This window comes from Chlorocebus sabaeus, chromosome 2 (assembly GCF_047675955.1).
Source record: "Chlorocebus sabaeus isolate Y175 chromosome 2, mChlSab1.0.hap1, whole genome shotgun sequence".
Classification (NCBI taxonomy): domain Eukaryota; kingdom Metazoa; phylum Chordata; class Mammalia; order Primates; family Cercopithecidae; genus Chlorocebus; species Chlorocebus sabaeus.
The window spans coordinates 66,592,290-66,619,733 of record NC_132905.1 but is presented as its reverse complement, the minus strand read 5'-3'; the positions used below and the strand labels follow the sequence as shown (position 1 = coordinate 66,619,733).

General features: G+C 49.6%; 1 protein-coding gene across 33 annotated transcripts in view; it reads right to left on the bottom strand.

Moving 5' to 3' along the window:
• The window catches only part of EPB41L1 (erythrocyte membrane protein band 4.1 like 1), a 138,282-nt gene that overhangs the window by 5,104 nt on the left and 105,734 nt on the right, over positions 1-27,444 (bottom strand). For 6 of the 33 annotated variants that reach the window (XM_073009366.1, XM_073009370.1, XM_073009372.1 and 3 more), the window contains 8 exons: positions 19,775-21,706; positions 17,658-18,068; positions 15,162-15,266; positions 13,095-13,178; positions 8,622-8,708; positions 7,738-7,821; positions 5,633-5,713; positions 5,195-5,311 (listed from right to left, as the gene is read on the bottom strand). In XM_073009366.1, coding sequence (XP_072865467.1) covers positions 5,195-5,311; positions 5,633-5,713; positions 7,738-7,821; positions 8,622-8,708; positions 13,095-13,178; positions 15,162-15,266; positions 17,658-18,068; positions 19,775-21,706 — 2,901 coding nt within the window. The other 27 variants (XM_007963923.3, XM_073009400.1, XM_073009409.1 and 24 more) reach the window with 14 other exon arrangements.

Below are 27,444 nucleotides of genomic sequence, written 5' to 3'. Positions count from 1 at the left end.
AAGAGAAGAGTAAGACCAGCAAGATAAACACCCTCATGGAGACAGGGCTTCAGGCACCAGGCTGGTGGTAGACAATTATGGTCTGACTTTCTCAGTGCTCTCATTAACCTCTAAACATGGAGAAACCTCAGAGGGACAAGGGAACAGGCTCACTTTGCTGAGCCCCTTCTGTAGGCAAGACACAGATCCAGTATATCACAGATGTTGTTTAGTTATTACAGCAACTCCAATTTCTACATTAATGACATTTTGCAGGTGAGGAAACTGAGGTCAGAGAGGTTCCTCTGGACACACAGCCACCAAGGTGTTTCTAGCTCCAAAACCTAGGTGTATCCATCTATTCCTTCCTTCCTTCTCTTTTTTTTTTTTTTTTTTTGGTTTTTTAAACAGGGTCTTGCTCTATTGCCAGGCTGGAGTGCAGTGGCACAATCATAGCTCATTGCAGCCTCGACCTCCTGGACTCAAGCAATCCTCCTGCTTCAACTTCCCAAGTAGCTGGAACTACAGGTGCTAGCCACCACACCCAGTTAATCTTTTAAACTTTTTCTAGAAACCAAGGTCTCATTATGATGGCCAGGCTGGTCTTGAACCCCTGGGCTCAAGAAATCTTCCTGCCTCAGTCTCCCAAAGTGCTGGGATTCCGAGTGTGACCTGCTGCGCCTGGCCCCTGGTCAAAATTGAGTAGTATTCTTTCTACTCAATTTTGCTACATCCTAACCAGGCATTGGTTTTTGTTTTGTTTTTCCTTACAGTAACAGGCTGCACTTTAAGTTTGTGCATCAATTAATGAAGTGGCTGTCCTATAAGTCAGTGTAATCATTATTATTCTGGGTATGTGGGATATCTTCATAAGCCCATAGACACTTCAGAAGTACCAAAGACATCTAAACAACACAGTGTTATGATTTATTCTTTTTGGTTTATTACAGCACAGCACAGTCCCTGCGTGCAGCATTTTGTTAGCCTACTTCAAGTTAATAGTAATAGTAGTCATAATGAACTTTTATTAAGCACTCACTATGTGCCAGGCACTGTGCTAACTACCATGCTGCATGGATGATCTTGGTAGCCTTAGGAGACAGATGTTATGAAAAGTGAGTGTAGTGAGGTCAAGACTATTGGGTTTTGGAATCTAACAGATTGGGTTTCACTCTCTAATCAATCCTTCATGTTCACAGCTTCGTGACTGTGAGCAAGCCACTTAACATCTCTGAGCCTCAGTTTCCTCATTTGTAAAATGAATGAGCAGGTAACAGTACTTGTGTTGAATGCACGGCCTGGTGCCCGGCACAGCATAAGCTTTCCATAAATTATAGCGATTGTTATTACTGTGATGATCACTGCCATTTGGCTGACAAAGAAACATAGGCTGAAAAGTTTAAATGATTTGCTAAAAGGTCACACAGCTAATAAAGGGCAGGGCTTGAGACTCTGCAGGAGTGCAGAGCTCTTCCTTGGGGTACCAAGAGGCATCCATCCATTAAGCCAATGTTTCCAAGCACTTTAAAAAGGAGTTTTCAAATTCAGAGGAGACCTCTTTCAGAATTAATGAGTCTGACTGTATTAAGAGTCAGATGTGGGTTCTACTTGACCATAACTACTGGTAAAGCATGTGGGCAGAAAAGGCAAGGGAGAGAAACTTCTGGCTTGCCAGGGCAACATAAACAAGGTGACCTTTACAGAACAACCCAGAAGAGAGAGAGAGATGGTGCATGGTGGTGCGCGGGGCAATGGCAGCAAAGAAAGAACTAAAGAGAGGCGAGGAGGAGAGAATGAGACAGCAAAGGGAGCAGCAAGGTGGGCAGATATGAAAGACTGCATTGAGGCGGGGGCGGCGGGGGCAGGATGTGGAGGCCAGGACGAGAGCTCTGAATGGCTAGGGAAACAGGAAGGCAGGAGCCTGGGGGCCTGTTTCTGAATGCCCTGGGAAAGATGAGGAGGCCTGAAGGAGGGAATGGAGAAGAGATGAGAAACACACAACAGATACCCCCAGGAAAGCAAATATTCAGAGGACTATAATTGGAAGGGGGCTCGCTCCACCTCTTCATTTTGCAAATGAGGAAACCGAGTCCCTCATTGGGACTCAGGAAGAAACGGACCTACTGTCACACACCAGTCAGTGGAACAGCTTTAGAGCCAGGTCCCTGGATTCCCAGTACAGAGTTCTTTGCATCAGTGGCTCCTATACCTGGCTGCATGGGGACTCCCTAAGGACCAAGGTAGAAATGAAGATTCCCAGGCAATGCAGATCCCAGGTCCCAGTCCAGTCTTTCTAAATCAGAGTTTATGGAGAGGGTTCTCTAGTGCCTGTATTTTAAACAGGCTTCCCCAGGTGATACACCCAGCTTAGCAAGTGGCCTACACTCTACCACTGTGAGATTTTGGAGGAATAAAGGAAGAATGATTGAAAAACTGAGGGGATAGGAATGGCAATCACTTGTAAAGTCTGAGGAAGGCTGGGAGGTAGGCTGCACCCATGGCCAACCTACACTTCTAGACCAGTGCTGTCCAGTAGAAATAGAATGTGGACTACATATGAAATTTAAAATTTTCCTAGATAGGCCCGGGTGCAGTGGCTCACACCTGTAATCCCAGCGCTTTGGGAGGCCGAGTCAGGCAGATCACTTGAGGTCAGGAGTTCGAGACCAGCCTGGCAAACATGGTGAAACCCCGTCTCTAATAACAATACAAAAATTAGTTGGGTGTGGTAGCACGTGCCTGTATTCCCAGCTACTTGGGAGGCTGAGGCACAAAAATCACTTGAATCTGGGAGGTGGAGGCTGGAGTAAGCCAAGATTGTGCCACCACACTCCAGCCTGGGTGACAGAGTGAGACTCCATCTCAAAAAAAATAATAATTTTTTTTGTGAGACTCCATTTCAAAAAAAAAATAATTTTTTTCCTAGATAATAGATTTTCTAGATAACATTTCTGAAATTTTCTATATATTTCTGTCTTTCTAAAAATTTCTAGATAAATGGAAAATTTTAATTTCACAATCAAAGTTCTCAATTTTAGTTTACATTCAAAATGATTTAAAAAGAAACAGGTGAAATTAATTTTATTTTATTTTTATTTTTGAGATGGAGTCTCACTCTGTTGCCCAGGCTGGAGTGCAATGGTGCCATCTTGGCTCACTGCAACCTCCACCTCCCGGGTTCAAGCAATTCTCCTGCCGCAGCCTCCCTAGTAGCTGGGACTACAGGCATCCCCGAACCCCCACTCCTCATTTTGTATTTTAGTAGAGACAGGGTTTCACCATGTTGGTCAGGCTGATCTCAAACTCCTGACCTCAGGTGATCCACCTGCCTCAGCCTCCTAAAGTGCTGGAATTACAGGTGTGAGCCACCATGCCTGGTCAGGTGAAATTAATTTTAATAGTACATTTTACCTAACCTGATGTATCCTTTATCATTTAAATATGTAACCAATGTAAAAATTATTGAGATAATTTATATTCTTTTTTTCATATTAAATCTTCAAAATCCTGCACGTATTTCACCCTTAAAGCACATGTCTTTTAGACTAGCCAATTTCAAGTCTTCGGTGGCCACGTGCAGCTAGCGACTACCATCCCAGACAGCACAGAAAGAACACTTCCATCACTGCAGAAAGTTCTGTTGAACAGCCCTAGTCCAGACCAGAGGTTAGCAGCCTTTCAAAGCAGCAGGAAAATGTTTCAGTGCTTCTTCTTCTGACATTAAGGGGTCTGGTAATCAAAGGAAGAGAAACATTCTTGTATCTTTCTAGAAAAGACTGGTTTCATTCATTCAAGGAAAAGGGCAAAAAGGAGACCAGCGGTTATATTTGTGGGGTCTTTGAGATGGATTTTTTTTCATTGTGGTAGAACCCATGAAATGTGTGAGGTGCACAACTCTAAGTGTGAGAAGAATTTTATAAATGTGTTTATATCTATACACCCATGTAACCTACCCAGTTGAAAATAGTGACATTTCCAGCACCCTAGAAGATTCCTTTGTGGCCCTTCCCTCTTCCTTGTGAATACTGCATCCCAGAAGTAACAGAAAAATCAGAAGGATATTTTTCTCAGATAGAAAATCAGAAATATTCTGATTTTCAACACTGTAGATTAGTTTTGTTTGCTTTTGGACTCCCTATGAATGGAATCATACAGTTTATACTTCCTATGCCTGGCTTATTTTATCCAACTCAATGTCTATGGGATTTTGTTTTATAGATCTGATAAGATCTGGTAAATTTCCAGAGGGCCCAGAAGAACCCCTCCCCTAATTCAGGCTGCTAAAAGCCCTATCTGCCCCAACATCATCTTATTTATCTTATTCACCAAAGCACTGATGGCCTACAATTAAACAGGAGAATATAGGTTCCCTAAGATTTTGGCCCCTGCAGGTCTCAGAAGTCAAGATGCAATCATGCCAGGTGTGGTGGCTCACACCTGTAATCCCAGCACTTTGGGAGGCTGAGGCAGGTGGATCACTTGAGGACAGGAGTTTGATACCAGCCTGACCAACAAGGTGAAACCTCATCTGTACTAAAAATGTAAAAATTAGCCAGGTGAGGTGGCGCACACGTGTAGTCCCATTTATTCGGGAGGCTGAGGCAGGAGAATCACTTAAACCCAGGAGCCGGAGGTTGCAGTGAGTCAAGATTGCACCACTGTACTCCAGCCTGTGCAACAGAGACTCTATCTCAAAAAGAAAAAAAAAAAAAAAATTGCAATCAAGCAAGACAGAAGAGATCAAGGGCTCTGGTCATCATGTCCCCTTAACAACATTCAGTGACTTATAATAGAGAGAGAGACTCAGGGCCAGGAATGTGGCACTGGGCCTAGTAGGACTTTTTTTGACTTCTGGTTTATAGGCAATGCCCAAGGAGATAATGAGGGCCTCCATTTGTCCCACCTCAATATCCACTGTCATTCCTCTCTCCATTTCCCTCCCTTTAAAAACATTTTTAACCACTTCTGGATTTATTTTTCTGGATCTGGAGCCTGAAACCCCAAAGAAGCCAAGGAACCAGGCTTCCTTCCTCTCCCCACGGACTTGTCTCTCGGGGAGGTGCCCAAATCAGCAAATCAGGAAGGCTGGTGCAGGGGGCGGGTCAAAGTTGCACTAGGGGTCAAGCCATTGGGTTCTCAGATGGAAATGGCCCTCAGAGGATCTTGCTACTGACCCCTCCTCTCTCTCATGGTTGCTGGGCCTCAGGAGCCTTACCTGTGGCTTCTTGTCCCTCTCCTCCGGGGATGGGTCTGTTTCTCTGTATACGACAGCTTTGGTTACCAGCATATCAGGATGCTGCAGTTTGGCCTCCTTGATGGCCAAAGCCAGAGCCTGGTGGTAAAGAACAGCAAAGGAAGGAACCATGAAATATCCAAGATGAGACAGACTGTGAAGAACAGCAAGCCCTCTAGTGCACAGCTGGAGAAACTGAGGCCCAGGGAGGGGCAAAGTCAAACAATTAAAGGGAGAGACTAGAGCTCGGCTCTTCTGGCTCCTTCTGGCTCCCATCCAATGCCTCTTCCTTGGGGGTTTCTTATCTGAACAGGGTCAGCAAGAAGTGGACACCTTCTCTGCCCATCCATGGGTAACCCGACATAGAAGGGATTGAGGACTGGGCAGTGGCACTGGGAAGAAGGGTCCCTACCCTCATACCTGGTCTTGATCGACATCTTCATCCCCAGTAATGATGATTCGCTTCTCAATCCTCGTCTCAGAAAACCCTCCTTTCACAGTCTGCAGAGGGAGAGGGAGGTGAGGTCACTCTTGGGTCCTATTGGGGCAGCAGCCTCAAGAGGGGACCTACCCAAATCATCTCTCAAGGGCAGGGTTGAGAACCAGCAGTTACCTTCTCTCCTGACTTCCTCAGATTTTTTATTTTCTGGTTTTGGACTTTGAACTGCAGATCTTGTCTGGTTGCCACCACTCCCCAAAACTACCAAACCACCCCATCTAGGTCTTCCAAGCCCAGCTCCAATGCTGCCTCTCAGACCCTGGTTGGCAATGCTTCTGCCTTCCTGCCTTGGTACTCCCTGAGCACTGAGTCTGTCTCTCTCACAGTTCTGGACCTCTTTGCCTGGTGCCGACCATATGTGTGTCTGTGGCCATGTTCACCTCACCAGGCTGCCAGTTCTTCAAGGCAGGGTCTGTATTTTGTTCATCTCTGTATCCCCTCCTCTCCCACTCCCTCACCCAGTCTAACCAGGGCAGTGCTGAATGCAGATTTGTTGAATGAACACATGAATGAAATGTGAATGGTGACAAGGTTCTGCCTTGAACGACTTCCAACAATACTACAAGAGAAAATTAGATTGATGATACTTATGACCTCCGCTGTTTTCTGAAGGCACAGGATTTGGACAAGTTTCGAAGTAATAGCTGAGGCGGGACCTAATTGTTTGGCATGTTAAAGCAGGGTGGTGTCTGTGGGGAATCCCAGCTGGAGTCAGGAGTGGATAGAAAGAAGAGGGGGCTCCCAGTTGGCAGGGACTTTGGGAAGAAGAGTTTCCTGAACTGTCTGCTGTGGGTGTGGGATGTAAAACCTCCCATAAAGCTTTCAGAGAAGTCAACATTGCTCAGTAATGTTTTTATTGAGAGTGGGTTCTCTGTGGGGTATGTGAGAAAGTGCTGAATCCTGCAGAGGCGCAGGCAGAGGCCAGGACAGTCTGTGCATGAACGCCTGGTGCAACTGACCAGAGTTCTCCTCTGATGGCTCATCAACCTGGCTGCTCCAGGCCTCCAGCCCTGGCTAGGCGCCCTCCTGCCTTCCTCCTGGCCACATAGGTATGGACGCATCAGCCCGCCTGCCTCCCAACTAGCCCTCGTCCTTATTGCTGGGTCACCCAGGAAGGCTTCCCTCCTTTGTCCCTACCTCTTCCTGCCTGGGCTCTGACTCACACCCTGGTCCAGGCCCTCCCCATCAGGCCTGAGTTATTTACTATTCATCTCTCTCCATACTTCTCCCTCTTCTTTCTCCCACCTATCTACACATCCTGGTGGATCTGATATTCTCTCCTTAAACCTATTTTCAATGGGTTACTCTCCAATCTAAAAATCTTCATGGCTTTCCAATCTCCCTGAGGCCCAGATCCTCCAGAGTCAAATGTGTCCTGGTATTTGTTATTTGCTCTATATTCCACCTCCCTGTCCCCAGTACAACCTAATTTCCCAGATACACCCCCTACATGTGATTCTCATGTCCCATAAACAGGCCTCACTTATGGCTACATCCAGCAGCCCCTGGCACAGAGGCCAACACAAATAAAGTTGACACTCACTAACATCTGCTCAACAAACAAACAAATAAGCAAACACGCAATTTCTGCTTCCCTCTTCTGCTTTGCTTAGAACACCTGCATCTGTCTTCTCCTCCCTCAGGTGTCCTGCCTGGCTTTCCAAGACTCTACTCAGTCCCTACTTCTTCTAGGAGATGTTTCCTGATTCTTGCAGGGCCTCTCATATGTCACCCCATCTAGATTCCTCCAGCATTTTCCATCTACAAAGTGCACACGCCATGGTTCACAGTTACTTCAAAGAGGAGAGTATTGTTCCCTCTAGCCTGGCTGTCAACACCGTGTGGGAAGGGCCTGTGCCTAGAACAACATGTGGCACAGGACAAAGCACACAGTATTCCAGAAACTGGTAAACACTACAGGTTTTCTCTGCCCACTTTACAGATGGTGAAGCCAAAGCTGAACAACAGTCATGACCTTCTCGCCTGCAGCTCGGCTGGGGGTATGGGGCACCCTGCTGCTACTCACTTTGGTGACATGGGTGGTGGTGGAGGTTGAGAGGGTTTCCGCAGTGGCGCCGTAGGTGCTGGTGAGGACATCTTTCCCGATGATCTGCAGAATATAACCACCCCCCACCCAGGGTGTCAGGTAAGGACACTGGGCTCTGGAGGGGTGGGGGCGGGGTGGGGTAAAGGGCCCCATGAAGGTGACACTTCGAAGCCAAGATGCTTTGAGCCATTAAGATTTCAAGAATACTGGAATCTTCAGAAACCTAGACCCAACAAATTCTCAAACCCTGGAATCTGAGATTCCTAGACGCTGAGATTCCTGAGGCCCAGAATCCTAACAATACCCTATAATTTAAGAATCCTGGCATCATGGAAGAATGACCAAAGGGATCCAAGGTGGAAACACAGCCCTCCTGACGCCCCAATCTGTCATAGCCAGGTGCACGCTCTCTACGGAGCTAAACAATGAGAACCACAGACTTGGAGAATGCAAGAGCTGAAAGAGACCCTACAGTGACAGACTCAGGGTCACCGGGCAGGCACCAACAGAGGCAGGTCCAGAATCCAAGCCTCTGGCCTCCTAGTCCATTGCTCTTCCTGGTTAGTAGGGAGGGCAGATGCAAAAGAACCATCAGCGGCACCACCAAGGTGAGGGGCCGCTTCACCCTCACACGCCACCAATGCCCCACTTACATGTGTGGGCGGAGGGGAGAGGGCCACTCATGAGATTCTAGCAGGTACCAGGGAGCTCTGTTGGCAACTGAAAAGGGTCCAGTTTCCTGGCTCTGCACCTAGAAGGGTGCCTTCTGGGCTCAACACTGCACTTCCTGCCAGCCATACATGGGTCTATGCCCAAATTCTCAGTGTGGAGTCCCCTAGCCTGAGCTGGCCTTGCCCACTTACCGGAGAAAGAGAACGGATTTCCGTGGCCACCGTCTGTGGGCCTGGGATCATGGCAGCTGCCCCCTTCCCGGACTTGAGACTGTTCTCCTGGGGAAACAATAGTGCTCAGATGGCCAGCTCTCAGCCGGGTGGGCCCCCAGGATGGCCGGAGCATGTGGCCACGTAGCTATCACGACCACAAGGTTGAGTAGAAACAGCAGAAGCAAAGGACTGAAGGCATCGTTCAGTTCTGCCTCCTCTCACTCATCCCTTGCTCACTCAGGCACACACTCGTTCACCCGCACACTTGCACACTCACTCATTCAACCAACATTTACAGACTGTCTGGCGTTAGGAACACTGTAGTGATCAAGACATGGCATTGTTCTCCAGAAGCACTAGCAGAGGAGTTGCCAGATTCAGGTTCGTGTCCTGCTGTGCCACCTTCGAGCCATGTGACTTGGGGCAGAGCCACTTCCTCTCTATGGGCCTTGCAGATTCATCTGTAAAAAGGGACCCTTGCCCCAATCCCACAGAGAACCTATGAAGCCAAGGGAGTAGAAAAGGTTTTGCAAACCAGAATACATAGGATAAATATAGGGGCATAAGCTGGCTATTTAGAATATAATAATAATAATGACTTTCTGAGTGCTTGCGATGTGCTAGGCATCGTCTTAAGGATGTTACATGCCTTATCTCATTTAATTCTCATAACGCCGGTAGGGCATTATTTTTAATATTCCTGATTTCAGATGAGAAACTGGAGGGTGAGAGAAACTTAAGTGTTCAGTCCCCCAGCAAGCTAGTGGTAGAGCTGGAACTTAACTCCATGTTGTCTGACTCCAAGTCTGACACACTCTGCACGCCACTCTGCCCTCGGGAATCTTTCCCTTCAAACAGCCCTCTTGGCCCTACCTTAAATTCTAACTGCTAGATCTTCCTGGAATTGTCCCCGGACTTACTGCCCCTGATCTGGCCAGGGACCAGCTGCCTGCTTCTACCTCCTACTTTCTGCACCATCTCAGGGCTCAGCCTTGTCTGTCCAGAGACCCAGAACTGTGTCCATTCTGCAGGTCCTCAGTGACCTGATCTCTTGTTCTGGTCCGGGCATGGCACTAGATCTGGACTTCTGCCTACCAAGGGGCAGGTGAGAACAGAAGCTCACTGACTTTCCCCTGCCGCTCCCACACCTGTATCCAGCTGAGGCTGCCAGCAGCCTGGTTCTTTGGTACTGTACCACAAGGCACGTTCCCAGATGCACCTGCAGTTCCAGAATGTGGCCCAGCAGCAGGCTTTCCAAGGGCAGCTTCCAGGCTCAATGCTTCCTTTCCCCTTAACAGACACTAACCCCTCTGAATCCTAGCATCATTCTGGGAAGTTCTTCCTTAAAGCCTCTTATTCTCTCATTGTTCTGTCTTTCCCAGGGCAAAGCCTCACCTCCACCTTCACACTGAAAACAGAGGCCACCACTAGGGACTTCAGTCATTCAAAACAAGGCACCCTCTGCTCCTCCTTTCCTCTCCTGTATCCTTGGCCAGTCCCATCACCTGCCTCTAGGAGGAGCAGTTTCTCTCCCTGACCAAGGCACACTCAGCCCTCTCTTCCTCCACATTCAGGCTCTCCTCACTTGCCACCCGCTCTCTGGGCCACCTCGGCCACTCAACAGCTTCTGCTGCCTCATGGAGGTCAAAGTCCCCTATCCCTTCACCTGTAGCCCAGATCTTTCTTGGACCCTAGGCCTTTAAAACCGGTTGTGTCCTAGACATTTTCCCCTGGAAATGTTCCACAGGCACCTCAGATTCATCCGATCTCGAACGGAATTCACTGCTTCTTCCACTTCCAACACATGCTTGCCACTAAAGAGCACTTTCCCCCAGTGCTCTGTTTATATCAGCAGAGGAATCAGCTGGAGGGCTTGGAAAAACACACACTGCTGGGCCCCACCCTAGAGTTTCCGAGTCAATAGGTCTAAGGAGGAGCCCAAAAGACCTGCCTTGCTAACAGGTTCCTGGAACCACATTTTGAGAACCACTGGTTAGTGAACAGTGTCACGAGCTCATCTTTCCTCTTGTCCCCTGAACATCCTACCAACGACCAAATCCTGGGCTTTCCTCCCCCCAGGCATCCCTTAACTCTGACCCCTTCTCTGCATCTACCTCCTTGCACTCCAGCCCCAACCCAGCCTGGGCACCAACGTCTAAGCTGGTTCCCTGCCTTCTCTCTCTGTCTCTCCCAGTGGCATGTGGGCCCCAGATCTCAGGGATGTTCCCTTCTTTAGCTGGATTCACCGTGGCTGGTACAGAACTGTACACATCATGGGTGTTCAATCAACACTTGTGGAAGGAAGGAGAGAGAGAGAAGGAGGGAAGAATTTTTTGCTCAAGTCCCTCATCCACAGAGGTTGCTAGAATAATCTTTCTAAAACAGAGAAACATGTATCTGATGACATCACGTCCCTAATGTAAAAAATTAAGTGATTCCCCATTGTCTGCATGACAGAAGTCTAGACTTCCTTTCCAGCCCTTCACCCCCGACTCCTCCTCCATGTGCTTGACATCTGGCTTTCTTGACCACTGGTCCTTCCCCAAATGCTATGCTTCTTCCCTTCTGCCCTTTGCACTTGCTTTTCCCACTGTCTAGAATGCCTTTCCCCAGGACTGTACCTTAATTTATCCTTCAAGCATAGCTCACTCAAATGTCTCTGCCTAGAGAAAGCCTTTCCTGGCTCCTCCTGGCAGAGCTGTCACCCCATAGCTGCCTTCCTGGTGGCCCCTAGGAGAGTGTTATTACCCTATCCCATGAAGGCAGGAAAGAAGTAACTGCAGCTCACATCTTAAGACCACTTACTATGTGCCAGGCACTGTTCTCGGGGCTTTGCACAGATTGCTTTGGTTCCCCCTCACATCAGCCCTTTGAGCACATGCTATTACTGCCCTCTACCCTCACCCATTTTACAGAAGTGAAAACTGAGGCTTGGAGAGGTTCAGGTGACTTGCCCAAGGTCATCCAGCCAGGAAGTGGGACAGCTGGGCCTTGTTCTCCACTGTATGCCCAGAACCTAAATACAGGGGCACAGCACATTAAAGGTGCTCATGACGATCATTTGAATGAATGAATCCCAGCAGGCAGTATAATTTCTTCAACTGTATCCCCCATACCAGGCAGATAGTAGAGACTAATAAATGTTTTTGGAACAAATGAATGAATGGATGGATGGATGGATGAGTAAATGAATGGTATAAGTGCCTGCTCACCATACGCGTGGATTTAAATTTAGCCCTACAAGCATCCCAATGACATGTGGTGAAGGACTGAGGGGAGAGAAGGAACTGAGTGACCAGGGAAAGGTGTGCAAGCTGGTAACTAGTTTGGACTTATTGATCTTAAAATTTCTGTGTATTCAAAACCTACCTGCTGGCTAGTCTAGATTGATGGAATTCCCTTCCTATGTATATGTCAGGGGGTTGGCAAGAAAAAGCATTTGAAAACAACTTCTCAGTGGCTCAAGATAGATCTGGCTCCAGCACTGCTACCTTTCCTAGCCCGAGTAGCGGCCGCAACTGCAGCCCCAGCCCCATGTGGCCGATGTTCACAATGGTCAGGATTAAGGGAGCAGAGCAGAGTGGCTGGGGTTGAAAGTGGGGCTCCTGGTGTTAGAACGCCTGTGGATAACCTGGCACTACCACTTACTAATTGTGTGACCTTGGGTAAGTCGCTTTACCTCTCTGAACTTCAGTTTCCTCATCTGTAAAGGTTGTGGAGGGAAGAGCATCCACTGAGATGATCCACTCAGGAGTCTCAGCACATTGCCTGGAACCACAACCTGTGTGCCGAATGCTATCTGTTCTGTTTAATCATGAAAGGATCTAGTATTGCCGGGGTCGCTTAAGAACTGCAGAATGGGGATTACTGCCATTTTACAGATGAGGACACCTGAGGCCAAGGGTCTTCCTTCATGGGTCAGACAGCAAATAAGTAGCAGAACCATGAGGTCCCTCAATGGGGGGGGGGTCCCAAAAATCCTGTTCCAACTTAGGGTCACCGCACGCCATCTACTGACCAAGGCAAGGAAGTGGTCTAAGACACGAGACAATGTGCAGCCACCAGGATGGGTCCACAGGAAGGACTCCAGCCTCACCTTCAGAGTGGAGGTGAGATGAGCCAATGAAATCTCAATGCAAGATGAGATTTGTGGGTGCCAATAACCAAAGAGGACCATCCTCTCTCTCTCCCTGCCGCGGCTGAGATGGTCTAGATAACTGACACTCAGGGATTCCACCACCCACATTACTCACTTTGGAAAACTGAGGCCTGTCTCTATGTCCTGTGGCAACTAAAGCCCCAGACAATAAACGGCTGACTTATGTCCCATGCCTGATACAGCAAGGGCAGCTCACAACTTCCTGAATCAGCCAGGTGATGTTAGCTTGTCCACTGGCTGTTTGGCGGGGCAGGGGGCTGGTCAGAGAGGGGAGCCTCCTGGGTTCAACTTACCATGGTGGTCGATATGGTCTCCGTGGTGATGGAGGGAGTGGTTGCTATGAACTCCCTCCCCACTGAGGCACTCCCATCAACCTGCTGACCAGAGGAGGAGTCGTTAGAGCTGGGGAGAGCCGGGTACACCTGCAGCATCTGTCACCTGGGCTCACAGCCTCCCAGTTACGAAGTGACAGGCTGTGTGAGTGAACATCACTGGCAGGGGGCTGCACACAGACCAAATCACAGAGGTGCAACAGGCCCTCATTACATTTCAACCAGTGTATCTGATAAAGAAAAAATAATTTCAGACTATCTGGCAAATTCTATCCAAATTGCAATGAGTATGATCTTTGACCTAGCCATCTCTAGGAACTGACTCTTTGGATTATAACCTTTGAAAAGCTCGCCGAGAAGTACCAGCAAGGATATTCACGGTAGTGCTGATCACGAATTGCACAAAACAAAAACAACCACAAGGCATGCCATTGGGAGACAATGAAATAAATCAAGATTTGCCTCCTAAGTGAGATGAACAAGAGTAAGGTGGGTCTATGTAGGCCAACAAGGAGTGATCTCCAAAATAATTACTAAGAAGAAAGGTAAGGTGTAAGAAAAAGATCGCTTCTGTGTAAACATTATTAAGTATATAGAGATGTAGGTATCTGTGTTGGAATAGGCTTATATATTTTTCTGGGTGGTAATATAAGAAAAATCCCATTTTGTTCTGCTTGAATTGTATAACTATAAACTTTTTTTGTTGTTTTGTTTTTATGTCGATAAGGGTTACTGGGCTGTGGGATCTAGGGCCAATTTTAGTTTCTTTATACTTTTCTGTGGGAAAACACAACAGAAACACGTATTACTAAAACAAAACAGGTCAGGGGGAAAGCAGCTTGCCCAAGGTCACACAGCTCATCAGAACTCAAGAGTCCTGACCTGTAGTAGGCGGCCTCATAAACTCCTACTATCATTATAAAAGTGGGAGAAAAAACTCTGGAAACAAAAGAATTGCCCATGTCGTACTGGTTTATGTCTTATTTCAGTTTTCTCTTTGTCTCTCTTTTTTTCCCTGTCACCCAAGCTGGAATGCAGTGGTGCAATCCTAGCTCATAGTTCACTGCAACCTCGACCTCCTGGGCTCAGGCGATCCTCCTACATCAGCCTCCCGAGTAGCTGGGACTATAGGCATGTGCTACCACGCCCAGCTAATTTTCATATTTTTTGTAGAGATGGGGTCTCACTATATTGCCCCGGCTGGTCTTGTACTCCTGGACTCAAGCGATCTGCCTGCCTCGGCCTCACAAAGTGCTGAGATTACAGGTGTGAGCCACTGTGCCTGGTCTTAGTTCAGTTCTTGAGAAAAAGGTTAGCCTCAGAGCCAAAAAGCTCCTAGCATTGTAGCTTTTCTGGCCAGGAAAAACCAAGAGGGCATCTATCAGACCCTCAATCTTAATTTCCTAAGTCTAAAAAGCATGGAAGGAGTACAGGGAATGGACTGGAAGTGGTGGACCTGTGCCTATGCCTGATGGCTTTCTCCAGGTGGTCAGGGTGCTGCTTCTTGTCAAGACACATGATCTTTGGTTTTCTTCTTTCACTTTGTTCATTTTACTGATCTGATGTGGAACTCTAATACATAAAAAATGACCCAAGGTGAGCTGTTCTGACTGAAGCTGAATTGGGATCTCTCCCTCTTCTCTCCCCAAGCAGCTCCTGGGATACCTCAAGAAACCTCTCCAACTCCTTGAAGCAATGTGAACATCAAGGTCCCAATCCACTAGCCAGTACAGTCCTCCCAATATGCCCAGGAGGATGGGGTAGACAGGGTCATTCCTATTTTATGGATGGCTAAATGGAGGCTTTAAGAGGTATGGTCTGCCCAGGACAAGAACCTGCTTTACCCGTCACCCCTTCCCAGAGCTCAGGGAGGACACTGAGGCACAGAAGAGCATCAGGATTAAAATGTGGGTTCCAGGGAAGCTGAGATGAAAAGGGTTGGCCAAGGGTTTTGGCCACAGCAGTGGGGACCCTACCACCAAATGCCCAATACCTGTTGCTTAGGGTACATTGGAAGGCACAGGTTACCTGGCTGTTATCCATAGCGGAGACTCTGGTCTGCAGTACGGCCTCCGGCTCAATCTTCTTTCTAATGGCCAGACTGCTGACAGTCATGGTTTCCGTTTTCACAGGCTGTAGGAAAAGGAGGGAGAATGCTCTGTAACTGAAACCCTAGCATGACCCTTGCTCACAGGCAATTGCAGTGTGGGGTCTGCAGGCTATCTCCTATCCCCACAGCTGGCCACATTTCTGGAAGGGTACTCAGGTCCGGGTAAAAGAGACGTGGTGTGATATCACAGACAAATAGCCTGCGAGGAGAGCCAGGACCATCACCAGGACCAGGTAGGGCTGCCCTGCGCCCCTGTGCCACACACCCTCATGGTGGCTATAAGTTGTTTTTTAGGCTACTATTAGAACATCTACCATTTTATTAACATACTATATGCCAGGCGCCAGGCTAAATGCTTTGCTTGTATACATAATGTCAACGAATCCTGAATGACTTCACTGGTGAGCTCACCACCTCTCAGCTGCTTCAGCCGAACTCTTTTTTTTTTCTTTTCTATTCTCTTTTTTTTTTTTTTTTTTTTTTTTTTTTTGAGACAGAGTCTCCCTTTGTCGCCCAGGCTGGAGTGCGATGGTGCGATCTCGGCTCACTGTAACCTCTGCCTCCCAGGTTCAAGTGATTCTCCTGCCTCAGCTTCCCAGGTAGCTGGCACTACAGGCCCACGCCACCACACCCAGCTAACTTTTGTATTTTTAGTAGAGACAGGGTTTCACCATGTTGGCCAGGCTATTCTTGAACCCCTGACTTCAAGTGATCCACCTGCCTCAGCCTCCCAGACTGCTGGGATTACAGGTGTGATCCACCGCACCCGGCCTGAACTCTACTTTAGAGCAAGAACCACATATGCTTGGAGGCCTGCAACATCCAGGCAGGAGATGTCAATGAGTGAAGAGGGTTTGTTGAGGACGGGCGAAGTAGAGAGTATGTGGGGTCCATTTGGGTATGGCCAGCTGTGACTATGACCTTTGAGCGTCTGATTGTTTTTTTTGTTTATTTTTTGAGATGGAGTCTTGCTCTGTTGCTCAGGCTGGAGTGCAATGGCGCAATCTCAGCTCACTGCAACCTCTGCCTCCCGAGTAGTTGGGATTACAGGTGGGTGCCACCACACCCGGCTAATTTTTGTATTTTCAGTAGAGACAAGGTTTCATCATGTTGGTCAGGGTGGTCTCGAGCTCCTGACCTCAGGTGATCTACCTGCCTTGGCCTCCCAAAGTGCTGGGATTACAGGTGTGAACCACCGTGCCTGGCCGTTTTTTTTTTTTTTTTCCTTGTTTTGTTTTGTTTTTAAGAGACAAGGTCTCACTCTGTCATCCAGGCTGGAGTGCAGTGGCATGATCAAAGCTCACTGTAGCCTCAAACTCCTGGGCTCAAGTGATCCCCCCTGCCTTCTTGCCTCAGCTCCTGAGTAGCTGGGATTACAGGCACAAGCCACCGTGCCTGGCTGAAGGGGATTCTTATAGATGGTTGCAACCCTGTAACCCAGCCATTCATCTAGTTAATCATCTATTAGTGCCTAGTATATGTCAGGCCTTGAGGAGCTGCCACCTGGAAGGAGAGCAGGCTCGTCAGCCACTGACCTGACCGCTTTGGATAGTGCTGGAGCATAGGCATTACAGGGAAAGGGGGTAAGGGGGCAATACTTCTGCCCAGGGTGGTCAGGAAAGCAAGCCCCTGCTGGGAAACTGACATTTGAACTTGGTCCTGGAATATGATAGGTTTGTAAGGCACCGAAAGGGAGAAAAAAAACCTGCTCAGAGTATAGCATGAAGTGAGAGCCCGGAGTGGCTAAGCTCGTATGTCAATGCTGGGAACGTTGGGGAAAGGAGAATGTAGGAGGGAGGCTGGGTCTAAAAGAGATGAGGGGGCAAAGGAATGATATGGGCAGATGTGCCTTAGAGAAATCCCTTCACAGCTCTGCAGAGGAGACCACAGAGAGGCCCAGAGACAGTCTGTCCCTCCTCAATGACTACATTTCCTCCCTTCCAGGAGCTTCCATTACCACCCCGAGACCCCAGGGCCAGATGAATTTAAACTGCTTCCCCTTCCCTGGGAAGCCCAGACTCCAGAGAGACGAGCCTGGGCCTGGATCAGGAAAAACCATTCAGCTTTCAGACCAGGCTGCAGGAGCCCCCGAGTCCAGAGACGCATGCTCTCTGCAGGTGCCATGCAACACAGGTGGGGGTGGGGGGGTCAAGTAAGACCAGACTACCTGTCATCGCTCGACCTCAGCAAGCAATGGGGTCACAGGGTTAAAACGCCAAGGAGCGCGTGTTAGGGGTAAACCGAGATGGCAAACATGCGAGCACAGAACCATGCTGTTCTGCGGGGGGCAGTCATGCAACACGAGACAGAGCTTCAGGCTGCAGGCTGGGTGCTCGGTCTTCTCACGGGTAGTCCCGGGCCCTGTGAGCATGCGGTGCCCAGTGGGCCCGGCTCTTGAGGAAGCTCCACTGTACCTCAAACTGGGGCATATCCGGAGTGGAGCAGGCCCCTCGATCCGGGCTGTCCTCAATGCCCCCAGACTCATCATCCTGGCTGGTGGCCCCCTTGTTAAGATCCCGAGAGAACACCAGGCCCTCAGTGTCTGAGTCACTTTTGTCCCGGTCGAGCTCAGGCAGGCTGCGGGAGAAGTCTTCGAAGGCGCTGCCATGGTAGTCACCAATGACCGTGAAGTCCACCTCAGCCTCCAGGCTGGACGTAGAGCTGACCGTGATGCTGGAGCACTTGCGCTCAATGGCCAGGTGGTTGTCCTTCAGGAACACCGTGTCCCTCTCCTGGTCCTGGTCCTCATCGCCTGTGTCACTCTCTGGGGCCCGGGGACGTGGTGGTTTGACTTTCTCCTCGGAGCCCTCCCTCAGCCCTGCTCTCTATGGCCAGATAAAATCAAAAGAATGGGGATGTGGGGTGGGGAGAGAGAGAGAAAGAGAAATCAAGATGGTGAATGTCAGGAGAAATCTCGGAGCTGTGTTGACATCCCGAATGGAAGAGCAGACCAGGAAATGAAAAACACCCCAGGAAAGGTTCCTTGAAATCATAACAAGCTTAAAAAAACCAAAAACGACTCAAGAGTGGAGATGCCCCTTTCTGAGGGTCTCACACTGATGGCACAAGCAAGTACAAAGCAAATGTCCTGCCAGTGAGTCCTGGACAGGAGGCTCCATCCAAAGGTATTGGATCTGGGAGCTTATTGGAAGCAGCATTGCACGAAAGGCAGGGATGGAAGCCCGGACCCCAGGCCCATCCGTGCAGGCGGGTGTTGAGAAACAGAAACTAAAGAGGGAGATCCAGGGATTCAGGGAGACCCAGGAAGGGAAGGCAGAGAGGTTGGAGCCAAGAGCTTTGAGGAACAAAAGAGGAAGCCAACATGTTTGTCAATTCCACTGAGTCTCCGGGGGAGGGGTCAGCATCTACTAGAGAGAAGAGCAATTTGGGGTCAGGCCTTTTGGGCACAAGCTTCTTGGGAGCTGAGTGCTACGCCGGCTCTACCCTGAGCTCCATGAGTAGACCACGGGCAGGTCAGAGAGTAGAGGCTCTGGTCCCATCAGTGTAATTGACAACAGCGGGCCAAGGCAGTGCCTCGGGGAACCAGCAACTCTTGTCCGACATACATACCTCTCAACTGGCCTGTCAGGGATTAAACACCACACACACATTTTTGGCTGGTTCATGACATTCTTTTTAAAGACCAACCTAATACCCATGAAAGATTTGTAAAGAACTTGGCTTCTGGTTCTAGGGATTCAATGGGCTTAGACATTCACTTGCTAAGTGAGCCTCCATTTAGCCAGTTTCTGGAAGGTTGAGAGGTGTGAAGGAGACATTCCAGACAAGCCAGAGTTGAGCAGCACAAGAGGTGCTGCCACAGCAGGTGGGAACCTAAGGCAGCGATGCATCCTGGCCAGGTGAAGGTGACCGGGTCATCAGGGCACAGAGGGGCTGCAGAGACCTGAGGGCCCAAGGGGCTGGTGAATCTCAGGCGCCCCCCCTTCCCAGGGGTGTTGGCTGCTAAGTTGGTGGAGTGCTTCTCTTCCCTGACCGCATCTCCGGATTTGTTCTGGATTAGAGAAGACAGTTAGTCTTAAGGAGGCAGAAAGAAACTTGGCACTGGGACTGAGAGGGAACCAGAAGCGAAGGATGGAAACCTCTGGACTGTCAGTTTTCCCAAGGCGGGAGAACCAGGGATGGGAAAGGATGAAGAAAGATCGCTGGACAAGCCAAGCAAGGTAGGCAGGAACCCAGCGGGTAGGAGCGGCAAGGCAAAGCAGGTGTGTCATTTGCTGGTGATGGCGCCACCTTCTCCATGGGGTTGTGTGACCCTCTGGGCACCAGGTCACACCAAAAGCTGAGGGTCTTTGTGGCCAAGCTAACATGGGCCAAGCAGAGAAGCCCATCATTCAGCCTGAGCTACACCCAGGCCCCTTTAGGGAAAGAACTCACAGGGATGGATAAGCAGCCTCTGATTGCAGTAATGACGAGGGGCCACTGAAACATGCTTCTAAAAACTACAGAGCATGCGGCCAGCCCCCATGGGTGGGGAGCAGCGGTGGGGGCGGGGGCTCACGCGGCCAGTTACCCCAGTTCCAGTTGCTTCTGCCAGTGTGGTTTCACAGCCCGAATCGGGGGACACAGGCTCTAGTTCTGTGCGTGCTTCCTGGTAGGATGCAGAAGTGTCCTCCCTGAAGTGTTTGGTAGCCAGAGGCATCACTGTAGAATGTGTGGCTTTGGGGCTAGCAAAGTCCCCTGGGGGCTGGAGTTGGGCAAAGCCCAGGTCTGAGAGTGTACTCCACTGCTGCTCTGCCTGTCCCGCGGGGGCCTCTGAAGACAAGTCATTTGGAAGGGCCCTTGCTTCACCCTCGCTCGTTTGGCGAGTTTCAGCTCCATGGGTCTCGAATATCCGAATTTTATTGGCCACTGAGGTCTTGCTAATATCTTCTATGGAGCCCTCTTCGACCCCTGCCTGGAAAGAGGTCATCTCCCTTTGCTTCCCTGAAGGGAACCCCAATCCCAGAGGTAGGCGCCCCTCAGCTTCTTCAGGGACTACTCTGGGCTTTCTGCTGGTGATGGAAGGAGGCCTGCGCTCACTTCCTGTGGCAGGGGACACCACAAACCCTACTTGGTCCTTGGGCTCTGGGCTGGCTTTCAAAAGATGGACATGTCTAAGAAAGGGCTCCCTGAGCTCCGAAGGCTCCACTGACCCATGGGAGGTTGGGCTTGGAGAAGCTTCCTCCAGAACTGCCAGGTCCTCAGAGTGACCAGGGGAGGCCGGCAGGGGGATGATCACCTCCATGTGAAGAAATGCTGAGGCCTCACGGTCCTTCAGCTCAGCCCCTCCTTTCTGGATGGGAACCACTCCCCTCTCTTTGGGTGGGAAGTTGCCTCTGCCTGGTTTGGCTGGCTTCCTGGCATTCAGAGGGATGGCCTGAGGGAGGGCGCAGGCCTGGGGTTCGGGACGCACACCGCATCCTCTGTGAGGAGGGTGTTTCTTCAGTTCCTCTGTGGGACTTTCCTCAGCCTTTCCCAGCAAATCTCCACTCACAGGGGCCCCTTCCTCTCGGGTTGTGCTAGCTGTTGGGTGGGGAAACTCTCCTTCCACTCCCCACTGAGCATCTTCCCAGCCTTCAGCAAATGCCTGTCCTGCAGTAGGTCCCTTCAGGTCACCAGGTCCTCTATGGTTCTTGGGGGTCTCTGCCCCTTCCTTTGGGGAAGCCATGTGGGCTTCGTCCTTGCTCCTGCTGGAAACAGCAGCAGAAACCCTCAGGTCTGAGGAATTTAGCGCCAGCCTGGGCTCACCTCCAGGAGGGGCATCCAGGCGCCCTTGTCTCTCCTCCAGGGGTGGAGGGAGGACTTGGTCTTCTGAGTCTTTTTCTTCATAGTTTAAATAGAAGCTCCTCTCTGCAAAGGAGGTATCAGTTTCATCACTCGACTCAGCTCTGGCTTCTGCGTGGGCTGGATCCAATAGAAACGACTGGAGTCCTCCCTTGTCGGAGGCTGGAGAGAGGACGTCCACCTCTGCTGGCCTGGTCCCTGAAGCAGTGGGTCTCCCACAAGTGTGGGGCTCCTCCAGCCCCTTCCTCAGCTCTGTCTGGCCCTCCGGCTGACCATGTGACATGCAGCGGTTCCTGATGGTTGCCTCTCTGGTGTCTGCCCTGAGCTTGGAGCCCTTGAGGAGCTTTTCTGTCAATGTGCGGCCAGAAGACAGGGCAGCCCCTCCTGGTCTTTCCCTGATCCAGGGGCTTTCCTCCCCCACTGACTCAAAGTCTTCAGGACTTGCAATCATTTTTCCTCGTTGCTGGGTGTTTGCTCTTCTGGTTCCCACCATTTCTTCTGTGGCCACTTCCACTTTGAACTTGTCCACCAAAACGTCTACCTTGGAGAGTCTGCCGTCGGCAAGGATACCAGCAAGGCCTGTCTGCCTTTCTTCCTGATGCATGGTGGTCACTTTTAGGAGACCGAGCTCTTCTGGCCTAGTGTACTGTCTTTCTATAAATACCCAATGCTCTGAACCCTGTGTTTCAATTGGAGCAAGAAGAGTTAACATGAAATATCAGGCACCTAAAGAATGGGTGAGTTTTTCCCTTTGTAAGAGGGGACGAATCTACCACTGAAATGTTTGACTTTGGGACAGCACATCCCCAGAACTGGCTGGGGAGAGGAAGGCATGATGTGCCAGCCATTCTCATCAAGGTCCCTCTTCCCATCAGGTGCTTGATAAATTATTGACCAATTTTCCTCAACCACTGCCCCCAACTTGATAAAATGGGATGGGGTCGTATGCCCTCCCCCATGTCAGCCATGGGGAAACGGAGATCCATGGATGGGCCAGGACCCTTCCTCTTCCTCTTTTAATAACATAACTGCCACCGTCAGAGGGGAAAGTCATTTCCATTGCATAGAATCTTTGAATGTTAGAGTCAAAAGTACTCTTACGATGTTATCCAGTCTCATCTCCATATTGTGTAAATGAGGAAACAGGTCTAGGGAAGGTCAGTGACTTGTGCAAGGTCACTGTTAGTAGAAGATAGAGTCAGGAAAAGAAAGCCTGATTTTTGAGGCTGGAGATCTTTGCTAACTTATTTTACAACCACGGAATATAGGTGCCAACTGTGATCTAACGGCAAGTTGAAGGGATGCGTTAAGTTCCACAGGCCACAGCCTGAAATCAAACCTTTCTACGAGGGCTTCTGGGAAGAAAGCAGAGTAGTTGTGGAGATACCACTTGGCCAGGTTAGTGCCAGGCACCACAATGGCTTAAACAGCTTGAACACTGTAGGGTTCAACTCAAAAGAAACAAATACCATGGCCCATTCTAATTCTAACAAAACCCATATAAAGAGCAGAAAAGGACTGAATAGAATGCATCAAGGAAGGGAGAGAGGCAAAGATCCAAGCATCATCGTGCATCAAAAGCATCAGAGGCCAGCGCGGTGGCTCATGCCTATAATCCCAGCACTTTGGTAGGCTGAGGTTGGCAGATCATGAGATCAAGAGATCAAGACCATTCTGGCCAACATGGTGAAACCCCATCTCTACTAAAAATACAAAAAATTAGCTGGACATGGTGGCACGCACCTGTAATCCCAGCAACTTGGGAGGCTGAGGCAGGAGAATTGCTTGAACCCAGGAGGCGGAGGTTGCAGTGAGCCGAGAATGTGCCACTGCACTTCAGCCTGGCGACAGAGACTCCATCTAAAAAAAAAAAAGGCTGGGCGCAGTGGCTTATGCCTGTAATCCCAGCACTTTGGGAGGCTGAGGAGGAGAATTGCTTGAATCTGTGGGGCAGAGGTTGCGGTGAGCCAAGATTGCACCATTGCACTCTAGCCTGGCAACAAGAACAAAATTCCATCTCAAAAAAAAAAAAAAAGCACCGGATCGCAGCACTGTTAGGCCATCTCCCAAGAGCCTCTACCTCCCCCCAAGAGTTCTTCAAACAATGCCTGGGAGGGGATGATGGACTTCTAGGATGGTTAGAAAAGCAGGAAGGTAACTCGGTTTTTCATCTTGTGGCCACAGGATCCTTCCCACAAAATTTTAATGGAAGTCAGCTATGTGACAGAAATACAGAGCTGCCCTGGTAAAGTTGGGGGTGTGGGCAGCCTTAGTGCCCTGAGGTACCTCCCTTCTTTGAAATCACTGCCCCAACTAGAGCCCCTCCATGATACAGATATGGAAACTGAGACCTGGAGATACAGGGAGCCCAAGGCCATACAGGGAGCAAGTGGAAAGGCAGGCCTCGAACTCAGTCTCTGACGTCAAGTTCTGTGAAGTGTGTCCTCTCCACCCTACCATGACCACCTCCACAGGGAGACGTGCCCAAAACTGCTCCTAGCAGCAGGAGGGGGAAGGTTTATATGACCTTGGGCTTCTTTTCAGGTTATGACTTGGTGAGGAGTCTGTCAGATCCCATAAGATCTGAAAAATTTTGAAGGGCCAAGAGAGCACCATAAACTCTGTGTTCCCCACTGTGTTTTGAGAAAATCTCTCTGATTGTCAGGGAATCCGAACCCATTAAAATAATCTTGTCCATGGGAAAGCGAGATAAAAGGAAGGGGGAAAGGTCTAGGTAAAGTCTGGGGTGGGTTTCTGAGCTTTTACTTCAGGTCATTAAGCCTTCAGGACCACAGCTCCTGAACCATCCCAAAGGGACGTGCTTTGAGAGCCTATGGAAGCTAGGTCCCTTTGCTCATTTCCTTGAGAAGCAGGTTCCTTCAGCTGCCTCCATTCCAGCTGTACTGACATCATCCGCCTGGTAATAATGGCCAAAGCTAGTCAATGAGCCTCCTTCTGGGACATTCCTGCCCCAATTCTAACTAGCAACTAGGCTAGATAAGCAAGAGTGAGTGGGGCGGGTGCTGGCAGAGAATGAAAAATAAGACTGCATGAAGAAAGGGGAAACGTATAGTGATTGTTAGTTACTATGTGCCAGGCAATGCCAGCCCTTTGTCTAAGTTATTAAATTAAATCCAAGTTATTAAATTTAATTATTAAATTAAATCCAAATTGTGATATCGTTATCCTTATTTCAGAAGGGGAAACGGTATCCCAGAGGGGAGAGGCCATGCGCAAGATCACAGACTGAGCAGTGGGGGACAAAGTAAAACGTAGGATCCTGAAGGGGAAAAGAAGACTGAACAAAAAGAGAAAAACTTCCACTGAACGAAAGCACGGGTGGAGCCACACCCCTGGCCCGAGGAGTTGGCGTGAAAGTCGTTCTAACCCGAATCACAAGATGGGATAATGTTACGGTAGCCCCAGGTAACCACAGCCCTGCAGCCATTCAAGGCACAAGACAGGAAACTCTCCAGCCTGGCTGTTCCGCTGACTCCAGGCTGTTCAGGCCCCTCCTGGAGCTCTGGGTCACATTTTGGGGCCTGACTTTTTTGTTTTGTTTTGTTTTGTTTTTGAGACCGGAGTTTTGTTCTGTCATCCAGGCTGGAGTGCAGTGGCGTGACCTTGACTCACTGACACAGCCACCTCCCAGGTTCAAGTGATTCTCCTGCCTCAGCCTTCCCAGTAGCTGGGATTACAGGCACGCACCACCATGCTCAGCTTATTATTATTATTGTTATTGTTATTGTTATTGTTATTATTTGTATTTTTAGTAGAGACGGGGTTTCACCATCTTGGCCAGGCTGGTCTCGAACTCCTGACCTCAGGTGATCTGCCCAACTCAGTCTCCCAAAGTGCTGGGATTACAGGTGTGAGCCACCATGCCCAGCTAGGCCTGCCCTTTATAAGAGGAGGGGGTTCAGGATAAGGGGCCCTCCAGAAACCATGTCCTGGGAGAAACTGCGAAGAGAGTGAAGTGTTCTAGGGAAGGGGAGGTGTTCAAGTCTCTGAAGGGCTGGCCTGGAGGAGGATGCAGAGCGGCAGTGGACACCAGCGGGCAGAATGAGGCCTACAGACTGCTGATTTGGAAGGGCAGGTTTTAATTCAACACGGAAACTTCCCAATAGTTAATGGGCTGCCGCCAAGGACAGCAAAAGTACCCGCTGTGGAAGAGGCTGGATGGACATTACCAGGAGAATGATGGGGGCGTGGGGTGCAGGTTGTGGGCTCTGCTCCCCAAACAGGCACCTGTCCTTGGTCACAGGAGCATCTCTGTGTCCAGGACATCTCTCTGGCCCTGTCCTTGGTATGCTGTTGACTCCTGTCCAATTTCCCTCAAGAGAGTGCGCAGATAGTTTTGTTTTTATTTTTAGATTGAGGAAAAATGCATAGAGTAGAAGTATGATTTATGTTTTATCACTTATGCAGCTCATTTATGTCTTTCTTAAAGTTCTAGCACGTTTGCAGCAGCTACGGAAGTTTTCTCTGAGAATGGAGAAAGGTACAGGCCCTCAGAGGAGAGCATATGCCAACAGAAGAGCAGCAGATTATCAGGGAAGAAAGTTCTGCCCAGATGATCACTCAATCAATACCTTCCAACCCTGAGAGTCCATGAGATCCCAGCAGAGGAAGGAGTGCAGCCTCCTGCCTGGGCCTGGATTCTATGCCCAGCATCCATGCAGGGCCACAGGAATTTCAAAGAGCCCTCCACTTGCTGCCCTGGGCATAGAAGCAATGGTCACCTCATTTCAAACACTTGCCTGACCAATCTCTTTACAACCCTAAGGATACTCCTTAGAGAAAGATGTCCACTTTTGCCTGCCTCTTTGATGGGCCCAAGCTCCAAGGGAGTTCAGAGAAGACGCAGGCAGGAGATGGCTGGAATGTCGTGCCCTAACTAGCCACTGCTAGACCTTATTCAGGCTTCTGAACAGAGACAAGACCTTAAGGCAGAAGGCATCTGGGTGCCATGACCCCTGATCTTAGCATAGAAGTCAAAGCCTGCCTCTAGAGCCACCTGCCTTACCAGGGCCTGAAAGAGCGAGATCATTCCTGCCTCTCCTTCAAGGCCAAGGCAATGCAGGCTGTTCTGTCTTCCCAGAATGGTTGCAGTCCTGTTTCTCCTCAGAAACAAGGGATGAGGGAGGGGCTGGCCCTTTATGGATCTCTGGGATGGGGACATTTCCTTATCACAGCATGGGGACAGCATGGGTTACCCATTGCTTCCATCTGCTTGGCAGAATCTGGTACATTCCCCTCACCCCAGAGAAAGGGTTTTCTTAAGACCACAGAGGGTGGCTCTAGGTGGGCAGGAGGAAGGGGCACAGGAAGGTGAAGACAGTAACCTCAGGAGATGCTGCGAGGCTTTTCTGAGTGAACACTTCCAAGCCTGTGGCTGCTCCAGGCTCAGGTGCCAAGTCCTGCTGAGAGATGTCCTGGGTCCTCTGGGACTGCAGGGGAGGCCCAGAGCCAGAGGAAAGGGGAAGAGGGAGGAAGGGAAGGACAGACAGAGACAGGAAGAGAGGGAGAGAGAAAAAGTAGGAGAGAGACACACACACACACAAAGTCCATAAATAGCCCAGCTTTTTAAGTCCCACATCTTTAGGATTTGTGGATTAGGTCAGGGAGTAGCCACTCTGTGGGGTGAGCTAGGGAGGGACTGCCCTTCGGAGCTACTTAAGGGAGGGAGGCCCACAGTCAGCCCCAGTGCTCTTCCCCCATGCCCTGCCCACTCTCATTCAGAGATGTTGGAGCCATACCTTTTAGACTCTGGCTCCAGGGCTTCCCTGGATGTCTCTGGCTTAGGCTATGGTTCAATCCTGCAGTTTGGATTACAGCCCCCTTTAAACATTGAAACTTGGGTTTGGCAAATGGGAACAGTTAAAGTTCCCACTGTTTTCCCCTTGGCCCAGGTGAGGCCCAACAATATATGAGGAGGCTGCTAGGAATTCTGGATGACACAGGCATCTTCAGGATACCCCCCACAAAGCTGGTTTTGGGATCAGGGATTCTAGTCACCATCAGCAATAGCCCCATGACTGCCCAGCACCTTCCAGTTGAGAAAGTGCTTTTATATTCATTATTTCACTCCACCTTCCCAACTACCCTATGGAATGACAATTTTAGTCCTCCAAAATGGGCTAGGCAATGAGGCTCAGAAAGGGGAAGTTACTCACCCAAGGACCCAGTCAATCCTTGTCTATGGCACCTCCCCATCTCCCAAATCTTCAAAGGCCCCTAAATGCCAAGGGAGCCTGTAAGCCAGTTCTGAATGGTCCATAGCTCCAGGGTGAGCTCCTGGACCATAGTTCTTTCCAGCAGTGGACTATATTTCTTGGGGCTGAGCAGGGCTGGGAGGTGGAGCAGATTCTACCTTTTAGTAAGACCCATCTTCTAGGAGTTCCAGCTATCACCAGC